General features: G+C 51.6%; 1 protein-coding gene across 1 annotated transcript; it reads left to right on the top strand.

Annotated features, from left to right (window-relative positions):
* Positions 1 to 1,734: 1,734 nt before the first annotated feature.
* On the top strand, positions 1,735 to 3,092 carry LOC123082041 (zinc finger CCCH domain-containing protein 18-like). Its single transcript, XM_044504476.1, has one exon. It carries the CDS (start codon positions 1,814 to 1,816, stop codon positions 2,771 to 2,773), a length of 960 nt encoding a protein of 319 aa, XP_044360411.1. The 5' UTR covers positions 1,735 to 1,813; the 3' UTR covers positions 2,774 to 3,092.
* The last annotated feature ends 8,518 nt before the right edge of the window (positions 3,093 to 11,610 follow it).

Below are 11,610 nucleotides of genomic sequence, written 5' to 3' on the forward strand. Positions count from 1 at the left end.
CACGACTCTGACAACCCCACCATCAACGCGTTCTGCGCACAGTTTGTGAGCGACCCCGTCTAGTAGTTTTATGTTTGGTGATGATCAAGTAGAATCAGTATGAAGTAGTATCGCTATGATCTAGTATGAACTATGTTTGTTTGAAATGAAGATCATACGTTGTAACTTTACATCATCTACTCGAGCACTAGTGCCATATTTCACATCATGCGTTGAAGTTGAACGTTTTTTATGATGTAAAAAAATGTTTTTAATGATGTATATTTTACGCCAACAGTAATGTGGTGATATAAAATACATCATCTGTGAACCAATCTGTGGTTGAACGGTCAGAGGAACAATGGTATCCCCAGCCCACCAAGGTTTAGGAATGTCATAGGATTTCTATAGGATAGGATTTGCATAGGAAAATTTCCTTTGAGGCCCTTTGGTTTGTAGGAATGGATTCCTATTCCTATATAGGATAGGAATCAATCCTTCACATTTTGGAGGAAAAAAATATTAGTTAAGACTCAATGGAAAAATTCTTATCCTATGCATCAAATGACATCTCTTTTTCTATAGAAATTGAGATGCATGTCATCTCATTTCCTATGATTTTCCTATTCCTACAACATTTCTATCCTATGAATCAAAGGAGGCCTTAAGTCCTGGTGCCTGCATTATTCCTGATTTGATTTTCGGGGATGCGCTTTCAGTGGGAGGGAATGTTCTCGTTCACGACGAGACGCCTACGATGACTTTGTAAATCTCAAGATGATATGCAGGCTCAGTCTTTCGAAGGTGCTCATAGGGATAGGGTGTGCATGTTTGCGTTTATGTAGGGGTTAGCGTATGCATGTATGTATGAGCGCTTGTATATGTACTGTGTTAAAAAAAATCGATCATCTAATATGGAAAATGCTCTAACAAGTGGATTTATGGCCCGATGGATCGGAGGGAGGATGTGACTTGCACCGGTAGAGGTATGCTGATGGAACAATATAAACACACCGGCCGTGGGAAATCAAAAGGGCATTGTCATGAATGATGACGATGGATATACGTACGTACCTCACCTGGCGCCAAGTTGGCAATGAAGATGCAGGAGGAGGCGTGGCGAGCATGGGGAACTTGCATCCCGATGCACCGCGGCCAGGGTTTCCGCCCACCATCGCCGGAGCCGTCACAAAAGTGCGCGCCCCCCTCCCCCTCTCCTGCCGGCTTCAAGCACGGGACATGCATGCATGCATGCATGCACGATGTTTCGCTCTCCGCTTGTCGCCGTTGGAGGAAGTCGCCTGCAAAAATTCCTCACGATACTCACAAGAATCTGCCAAACGATATCACCAGCGGCAACTTACTAATTTTGTTTGCAAAACCGTGTCGTGCATGATTGGTTGGGTTATACGTACTCCGTAAATGACCGGCGGGGCGTGGTAATGGAAATTTTCTTGGATTCTGCCGGACCCATCTACTACTGCTCTAGATGAGGACCATGTTTCCCCTTACAAAAACAAAACAAAATTAGTCGGTGAGGACCATCCTGCAGTTGAGCAGTTCAAGAGAACCAGATCCCATCGTATCAAGAAAACGTACTAATACAGTAAGTACTCCCACAAAGCCCCTCAACTTCCTTGTTATTAGCTTCACACTAACAGTAACAGCGAAACATCCAAGGAAATCAACATCGTACGAACTAGAGGGGCTGAACCGTGAAACCACCAAGCACTTAAAAACTCCCACCACCCCCACCTCACTTCCCACACTCCTCCCACCACTTCGCCGCACGCACAACCCAACCCACCACCGCCGGGCCGCACCACAGCACGCGATGGCCGCCGACGCACCTTCCGACGACCCGCTTGCCGGCGGCGGGGACAGCGCCTGCTCCACGCCGTTCGTCAGCGCGCCCTCCAGCCCCACCCGCGACCCCTTCTCCGGCCACCACCACGCCGCGTGCTTCTTCAGCGCGCCGGCGAGCCCCACCCGCGGCGCCAGCAACGAGTTCGCCTGCGGCGGCCTCGACTTTGACTTCGACTTCGACTTCTCGTCCCGCTTCCCGTCGCCCTCCGCCGCCGCCATGTCGTCCGCCGACGAGCTCTTCCACAACGGCCAGATCCGCCCCGTCCGCCTCTCCGCGATGCTGCTCCAGCCGCACCAGCCTCACCTCGCCTCGCCTTCACAGGCCCCCGTGGTGGTGGAAGAGGGCGAGCGCGGCCGCTTCAGGGGCCGCTCCGTGCACCGCAAGGCGCGCTCGCTCTCCCCATTCCGTGCCCACTGGAGGTCACCATCCGCCGCGCCGCCGCCGGAGTCCGACTCCGTCGAGCCGGCGGCCACGCCCCCGGCCTCGCGCTCCTCGTCGTCCTCGTCCACCGCTTCGTCCGCGTCCTTCTCTTCCTCGAGGAGCTCCCGGCGTTGGGGCTTCATTAAGGATCTCCTCCACCGGAGCAAGTCAGACGGCGGCAAGGACAGCCAGCACCCTGCCGCTCCGGCTCCCCCGACTTTCTCTGCCACGCCAAAGAGGAGCCCATCTCCTTCTCCATCGCCGGCGGCGGCCAGGAGTAGAGGGGCAGGGAGGGGCAGGCGGAGGTCGGCGCATGAGAGGCTCTACGAGGCGAGGAGGGCGGAGGCGGAAGAGATGCGACGGCGCACGTACCTGCCCTACCGGCAGGGCGGGCTGCTGCTCTTCGGTTGCATCGGCCTCGGCAACCGCAGCTATGGCACCGCCGTGCACGGCCTTGCTCGGGGTCTCAGCACCGCCACCGCCACGGCCGTCTCTTCAAGGTCATGACAGCACCTCGTATCCATGGACGCATCCGCTGGAGCTGGAGCTGGATGGATGCTGATGTTGTGTGTGGTCGGGGCAATGCAGCGTGAACAAGTGCAAAAGAAATTGCATAGAAGATACCACTAGTAGCAGCGTTCTATAGTTTCCTGTATGGATTTTGGGTTGGTGTAAACGGGCTTGTGTATCTACGTAGTACTAGTGATAATTAGTGCAAAAAGAAATTAGCAGTAGTAGTCTACTACTTGCTTCTCTTATCTCTGCTTGTGATGTGTGCAAGAGACCTGAAGACTGAAAATTTGCAGCTATATTTGTGCCTTGAGTCTGGTCCTTGGGTTCCTTTGTGTAGCATCTCTTCTTTTGGCCTTTCTTTTGATTGTTTGGTTTGGCATGTGTGCTTCCTCCTGCTAGGAAAGTAGAAATCTTTTCTTGCATTGCAGGTTTTGCTGCAGGTTATAGCTCAAGGGCAAATCTGACAAATTTGACCTGTGGACGAAATCAAATCACTGTCCGTGAAATTATTGTTTCACGCGGTTGATCTTTTTGTGTGACGCTCGACACGAAGGCGCCACACTACACTGTGCAACGCCTCACAGATAGGCGCTACACATCTGGCCAACGTTGCACCTCAGACTGTACTGTATAGTGTGGCGCCTAGCTCTCAGGCAATGCACTAGTAGTTGTGCTACTAAATGAAGCAACCACTAGTGCAACGGCTAGAAGCTAAGCGTTACACTGTATAGTGTGGCGCCTATCTCTCAGGCGCTGCACATTGACTTAGTAATTTTCGGATGTAGTGTGGCACCTTCGTGTCGGGCGTTACAAAAAAGTCAGCCGTGTGAAATAGTTTCATAGGCAGTTCATTATGTGATTTGATTTCGTCTATAAGTTAAATTTGTCAATTTTGCCTAGCTCAAGTTGTTCGGATGCTTGTAGGATACTACATTGATGGAACCGGAGCTGTTTCTTTTCTTCGGTAACAAAATGGCGGCTATAGAATGCCAGTGGGCTCACACCGAACTCTCCTTCAACGGTAGTATCAATCTAATTATCTGCAGCGCTTATTTTCTATTCATTGACGAACAAGAGCAGCTGTTTTCCCTTTGTACAGGAAAACAAATACATATACAGCAGTTAATATTGCAAGATATAAATAAATCAGATGAAGAAAGACGGACAGATTTGTCTCCCGAAAATCATACAGTAGCTGCCTACAAGGATCATCAACTGCAACTGCATGCTTGTGATCGTTAGCGCCCGTCACCTTTTTTTGCAGTTACATAGAAGCTACTGTAGGTATGCTTTCGTTATCGATTAGAGAAATTTCAACGGGCCGACCTAAACGGATGGCCATTTCGTTTGCTTTTTGTCCTTTTGAATCGACCGCCCACGCGACGTCCATCCTGTTTTTCATATAGGTCGGCAGCGCGACCAATACGCCGTCTCATATGTGCAGGTGTGGCCGGCTGGCCGTCCAATTTTGCATTGCATTCAATATATTGTGAAATGAAAATTTAACAAACAAAATAGTCCGCCCAAATAAATAGTATAGTTTACAGGCCAAATAAAAATAAAAATGTTTCACATAGTTTTACAAACGAATAAAAGAAAATGCATCTATTGGTTGCCAACATGAGTCCACATATGCTCAACCAAATCATTTTGCAGTTACACGTGAGTTCCTCAATCACGCATGTCTTCATGAAACTGAGTCAACTGCTCAAATGTTGCCGCTACTTCATGCTCAGGCACAACATTCTCACCCTGAAACTGAAAGCCTTGATCGTACAGACGTTCCGGGCGCTCGTCTTCTACGATCATATTGTGCATGATCACACAAGCAGTCATCACCTCTCATAGTTTCTACGTGCTCCAAGTATTAGCAGGATACCGAACGATGCCCCATCGAGATTGCAAAACGCCAAAGGCACGCTCGACATCCTTTCTAGCACTCTCTTGCTCTTGGGCAAATCTTTTCCTTTTCTCTCCAACAGGGTTGGGTATTGTCTTTACAATAGTGGTCCATTGAGGATAGATAACGTCACCCAAATAGTATCCTTTGTCGTAGTTGTGACCGTAGACAGTAAAGTTCACCGGTGGGTTGTTGCCTTCGGCAAGCCTAGCAAACACCGGCGAGCGCTGAAGCACGTTGATATTATTGTGTGATCCAGCCATGCCAAAGAAAGAGTGTTAGATCCAGAGATCTTGAGACGCCACGGCCTCTCGTATGACAGTACAAGCCCTGACATGTCCCTTATACGGCCCTTGCCAAGCAGAAGGACAGTTCTTTCACTCCCAGTGCATGCAGTCTATGCTACCAAGTATCACCGGGAAGCCCATGCTAGCATTCATCGCCAACAAACGGGATGTATCTGCAGCTGCCGGCTCTCTCAAGTACTCAGGGCCAAATACAGCAATTACAGCCTTGCAGAACTTATACATGGACTCTAGGCATGTAGACTCGCTCATACGGACGTACTCGTCAATGAGATCACCGGGCACTTCATATGCAAGCATTCGGATGGCGGCGGTGCATTTCTGATAAGAGGAGAAACCAATCTTGCCGACGGCATCCTCTTAGCACTCGAAGTAGTCATCATAGCCGACCACTCCCTCTCTAATACGGTTGAAAACATGCCTACTCACACGAAACCGGCGGCGAAATTTGTGATGTTTGAACAACGGGTTTATTGTATCAAAGTAGTCCTTTCAGAGAAGAAAATGCCCGCTCTCTCGGTTACGATTCAACGCCGGAAGGTGGCCCGGAATGGAGCCACGGAACAACGGCCGCTGGTTGTTGAGGTGGTGATGGATCAACACGGCAGCCAATATCTCCTCCTCGTCGTTGGACAACGAATCGTCGGAGTCGCAAATAAAATTGTGGAAAAAGAACTCGTCGACGGAGTCCATTTTTGTACCTTGGCAAACTGTCGAACAGTTTGCGGGCGTTGAAGAAGGAGACGGCCGGCGAGGGGTGACGCGGCGCCCACAGACCAGCTAGCTGCCCGGCCGGCGTCCGACGAGTGTGACGGCATCCGACGAGCGTGCCGGTCGTATGTGGCGGGGGCGGCGAGGCGTCTTCTTGGTCGCGGACGGCTGTGCGATGGGGGAAGCGGCGGCGGAAACTAGTTTGCTTCCCAGCGGCGGCGGGCGACTGGGGGCAAGGGCGGCGTTGCTGGGCGGATGTGGAGGCGGCGGCAGCTGGAAGAGTCGCCGCAAAAATGGGCGGCAGCGTCGGTGACGCAGGAGGCGGGGGGCGAAGGTTGCTTGTTGGACGGGGGGAGGGAGGCCAATGTGACACAGACCAGCGGGCCCGGGGACAGAAATAGACGATCGCGCGCGCGTTCATCGCGTTTCCGCGCCGACACAAATCAGGTTTAAAAATATGCCGGAAATGGGTCACCCGTAAACGAAAAGCGAACGCGTGTTCGTTTGGATCAGCGTGTTGGACCGCATTTTTTGTGCGTGCCGGCCCAAATGGACAGGCGCCGAAGAAATGAGTCACTTTATTGGAGTTGCTCTTAGGCCTTTGCCCCCTTCTCTTGATTTATTAGTATGTCACGCACTGGAGCTGAGCCGAGACGACAGGCGCAAGTACATGTCACGTGAGGGATGCCATGTGATGTTTACCCTTTTGCGCCTCGGGGCCAGTAATAAACACAATAGGTAATTTTATCAAGAAAGAGCAGAGGAGAACATGTGGTTAGCACTTCATCTACTGTTTACCTGGCACTAGTTTTACCTAACCAATGTAACCGAATAAACGGCCTTTCACCGCCCTGGCGCCAACCAATTGCCCGGAGCCGACGTCCACAAGACCCATCCGTGATGCAAGTTTAATTAACAGGGGCATTGCTATGTGCAATTTCAACACGGATCATCAAACAAACCTCATTAAATGTCCACGGGGTAGAGGATGCGCAATTTCAATTGGATTTAAAAAAAAACGATGAAGTTCCTGTAGACCGGATAATATTAGTTACATTTCAATCCATTACAAGGGCAACGCCACGTGTCGCCAGGGTAATAATCTAAAAAGGTCCACCACCTCCGCAACCGTTGGATGGAGCCTTGAATAGCTATCTGATTTCTGTCAAAGGAGACCTTTTTTGCTCGGCCTTTGCAACATGAGCCTTGTCGCAATCTTCCCGAACCGTTTTTTCCTATGAAACAAGACCCGTGTTGCGACTGGAACATTGACCATGTTGCAATCCTGGGCCAACAACCACAAACCAAAGCCTTTGCAACATGACCCATGTTGCGACTGCACTGGCCATGTTGTAATCCCGGGTCGAGCTTAACATCATCGGCCATGCCTGCCGCTCGTACTAACGGGTGATGTTGGTACTAAAACCGGCAGACCTCGGGGTAGGGGGTCCCAGGCTGTGGATTTCGGATCGATGGGTGACAAGGGACGAAGGTGGCAGTATTTACCCAGGTTTGGGCCCTCTCAAAGAGGTAATACCCTACGTCCTGCTTTGGTTGTATTGATGATTGTGTATCGAGTACAAGTTTGATCTACCTTGAGATCATAAGTTGTGTCCTAACCCTAGAGCTAGGTGAATGTGTTTATAATTGATCCCCCTCTATCGACTAAACCCCTCAGCTTATAGACACACCAAAGGGGGATACCTACGGTTACACATGGCGGCGGCCGAAGCTTTACTTGGAGTACACGTCAAGTCTTTGACAGAGTCTGCCTTGATCACATCGAGGTACGAGGCTTCCGGACTCCCTCCTTTTTTGCGAGAAAATTTTCGATCTATTCATCTTCAATCATGGCCGTACAACAAATATCAGAAATAATAAAATTACATCCAGATCCATAGACCAGCTAGCGACGACTACAAGCACTGAAGCAAGCCGAAGGCGCACCGCGGTCATCGCCCCTCCATCGCCGGAGTCAAGCACAACTTATTGTAGTAGACAGTCCGGAAGTCGTCGTGCTAAGGCCCCGTAGGACCAGCGCATCAGAACAGCAACCGCCGCAGATGAAGAATAACGTAGATCAGAAGGATCCAACTCAAAGACACACGAACATAGACGAACAACGACGAGATCCGAGTAAATCCACCAAAGATAGACCCGCCGAAGACACACCTCCACACGCCCACCAATGATGCTAGACGCATCGCCGGGACGGGGTCTAGGCGGGGAGACCTTCATTTCATCTCCAAGGAGCCACCACCGTCTCGTCTTCCTGAGCATGACACAAACCCTAGCAAAACTGGAAGAAACAACTAAAAACGGAGCCCTCCTGTCGGCACTTGCCGAGATCCGCCGTGCCCCCATGGCCCTAGGGACACCGGAGAGAAGCGGATCTGCGGCGGCACCGGTAGGAGGCAGAAACCCTAGCTCTTTTATGGAGGAGGAGGAGGCGACGACTAGCAAGGAAGGCTCCGCATCGTCCCATACGTGGGAGTCCCTCCTTGTAAGAATGATGGCCCGTAAGCATGGCCCGTGGACTGTGGGCCAACTAGGTTGGTACCCCATAGTCTAGGACATCGTCAGTAGCCCCTGAAATGGTCTTCAACGCCAAGGATGACGCTCTTTATCGGGTGAATGACTTCGACTCTGGAGTCTTCGGCTTGACAGACAAGTTCCTCTTTTGGCAATTCGGGACCTCCCCATTGATTGCAAGCTTTCATTGGACCCTTTCTCAAAAGAATTCCCCCCCCCAAACAGGGTTCGTCCAAACTTGCTAGCATCCGAGGACGTGGGATAACTTATCCTCGAAGGCCAGTCGCACAAGTGTGAACAGTACCTATGGCCTGGCAACTTCTCCAAAACGCCAACACCTATAAATAGGCGAGTCTGTTATTGTTGCTCGAATCACGGCCCGAGGCAATTTTCTCATTGGCACATCTCGTCGAAGTAGAGACCGTGCCCGTTTTTCAAGGGATACATCAAGATTTTGTTTTTTCCCACACACGTAATGGCATCTTTTTTGGGTAGTGGCGGTTTCTATGGTGCGACAGGGGGGACTCTTGGCCTTTCACGGTCTTATAAGAGCAAAGGGAAAGCGGTAACAATCCTCACGCTTCCATTCCTCCTTACATACTGCCTTTCGAGCTCCGGCTCCCAGATCCAACTCCGAACCCATTCACCTCCCTTAGGGCCCACAACTTTCACCTCACAGCAATGGATGGTGCCACCCTCAAGGGGCACTGGGCCAGGTCCTCAGTCAGACCGTCACGGAGGGCATGATCCTGGAGCTGTAGAGCGCGGGGTACATCCCCGCCAACGACGCCACCCAGCCGCCGGAGCAGAACCAGTGCGTACTCACTCCCAAGCCAGGGAGAGGGTAGTTTTTAGCCCTCACCTCATCCGAGGTCTGGGGTTCCCACTTCACCCCTTCATGCGCGGGATCGTTTTCTACTATGGGCTCGATTTCCATCATCTGGCCCCGAACTCGATCCTCCACCTCGCGTCTTTCAGTCACCTGCGAGGCCATTATCCGCGTTGAGCCGCACTTTGGGAGACGGTTGATGGCATTCGGCACCAATCCAAAGTCCAACGGATCCGAAACTCATGGAGTGCGGTGGAGCCATGATCAGCAAGAACTATAAGGTTGACTGGTTCAAGGGCACCTTCATCGATACCATCAAAGAGTGCAGTGTGAGTGATTTTATATCCGAGCCACCCGCTGATGGCCAGTCCAAAGTCCCGGCCTTCTTGACTGGCTCTCCAAGGAGGCTTGCTTCCCGGAGGAGGAAGGGCATGGATTGGGGGAACCCTGGAGAGGTTACGGAGCTGCAACAGAAAATTGAATTTCTAACACACAAGAAGAAAATCAAGCTGGTGGATGTGGTTAATGTCATGCTCCACTGCCGTATCCTGCCTCTCCAGCCTCGGGAGGGGCCGATGTGGGCGTTCAAGCCCAAAGACGCGGTCCATGTGAAGCACTTCTTCCGCACCTCCCTGTCCGGGATGTGGATGCCGCTATTCAAGCCGTCCCTGAAAGAGTTTCCCCTAGAAGGGAGGAACGACGGCTTCGAAGCCGCCCACGATGCCTCCGCGATTTCAATATGCAGTTTTACATTCTGCATTCCTCTTCATCTTGTAAACCTTAATTGAATGGTCGGTTTTGTCTTTTCAGAAGTGGACCCCCAAGACACAGCAAATGTTGTGCCCGACACCGTTGCCCCAAGAGGAGAGATCTCATCAGCTCACGTCCCTCTTAGCCGAGGAGCCGTACGTGGTGCCGCCCAAAGAGCTAAAGCACCCAAATGGGAGGGGCGGCGTCTGCACATGGGAAACATCGGTGACCCGATCCGGGGAGACCCACGGATCCTCCACCCACGAGGATGAGAAGGAGGAGAACATTGGGGGAGGAGGGCCTTCCCCCAAAGGAAAAAAAGAACGCTGTCCAAGGATGTCGAGGAGGTCGTGCAACCCAAAGGCCGCAAGCGGCTACACAAGTCCTCTGTAGATCCCGCCAGCAAGCGGGACTCGTGAGAGAAGATCCCACTCTTCGATGAGTTGGATGGCGATGTCCTTCAGCCGAAGAGGAAAAAGCCGGCACCACGGAGGTATATTGACATGTACGAATTAAATTTTGAAAGCATGTTCTTAGTATAAAACTTATAACCCAGATGCTCTCAGTCCGCATCATCTCCACATAGGCGATGACATCTCGGATGGGCTGGCCCTTCATGGCGGACAGCGTGACCCCCGAGTGCGCCGTCACCCCTCCTGCTCCCGAAGTGCTGGGGGAGGCAACCTCACACCTGACCCCTTCGGGCAATATCACGGGGGCCGGTGTACAAAGTCCCTTGGCCGAGGTAGAGAGCTCGGCCAATTAGGACCAAGGGGAAGAAGTCCGTTAGGTCGCTAAGAAGGGGTTGGGCCAGTCGGCGGCCCAGCCCCAAACGACTCCGGCCCCTTCGCCATAGCTGGAGGCCTCCCTCCCCTCCATGACTATGGTGGGAGGCGAGGTTGTGCTTCCCACTCCCTCCCACCACAAGGAAGGTATCCGCGGGGTGGGCCAATGAGATGGAGGTAGCCTTAATGGGCTCCTCTATCATAGAAGAGCATCGTGCCCTTATCGTTATAGGGCATACAGTTCACTCGGACGAACTGTTTGTGATTAGCCAAAACAACAAAAATGGCTCAACTTAACAAGATGTGTGTGATACAAGGCAAACATGTCAGTAATCAGAAAATGTGTGGGAAGACCGATAATAACACTGATGATTGCTCCAATCAAGCTGTGTGTTGTGGGCAAACAGTTGGTAGCACTACAAAAAAAAGACACATCCGTGACATTTTGGGCCGAACGAATTTTTTTCCTGTCATACATATGACACTTCTATGATGATAATTGTGACAAAACCCGGTATCATCATAGATGTGGTGGGCTCCTACTTCTATGACCAAAATCATGACAGAAAATGGGCTTTTCGTCCTGGCCGGGCCAGAGACACAGCTGCATGACATTCTTTGGGCCGTCCATGATGGAAAAAACCGTGGTAGAAGCGAGGGGGAGGAAAATTTCAAGGAGTTCCCGGTTACGGTGGGAGGTCGGGGGCCGAGCGATGCGCGTTTCTCTCATACACGTACACACGTGTGTGCGAGGCGTTGGTTCTAACTGAACCCGAGCGAGGCGTTGGGCTCTAACTGAACCCGAGCGATTGCACTGCAAGCTACACGTTACTGAACCCGATCGATCGATCGATGGCTGTTAACTGAACCCGATCGAGCGATTCCTTCACTACTGCTGCTAACTGAAGCCGATCGATGGGATGAACAGTGAGCGTTGCGGGGGGGTTTGGATGAATAGTGAGCGGTGGCGTTGCCTCTAGATGAACAGGACCCCGTGGTGTGGTGGAGGGCTGGATAAA

This window comes from Triticum aestivum, chromosome 4A (assembly GCF_018294505.1).
Source record: "Triticum aestivum cultivar Chinese Spring chromosome 4A, IWGSC CS RefSeq v2.1, whole genome shotgun sequence".
NCBI classification, from domain to species: domain Eukaryota; kingdom Viridiplantae; phylum Streptophyta; class Magnoliopsida; order Poales; family Poaceae; genus Triticum; species Triticum aestivum.

Excerpts from the sequence above, each read along its gene's own strand:
- LOC123082041 (XM_044504476.1), top strand. The coding sequence starts at position 1,814 with ATGGCCGCCGACGCACCTTCCGACGACCCGCTTGCCGGCGGCGGGGAC.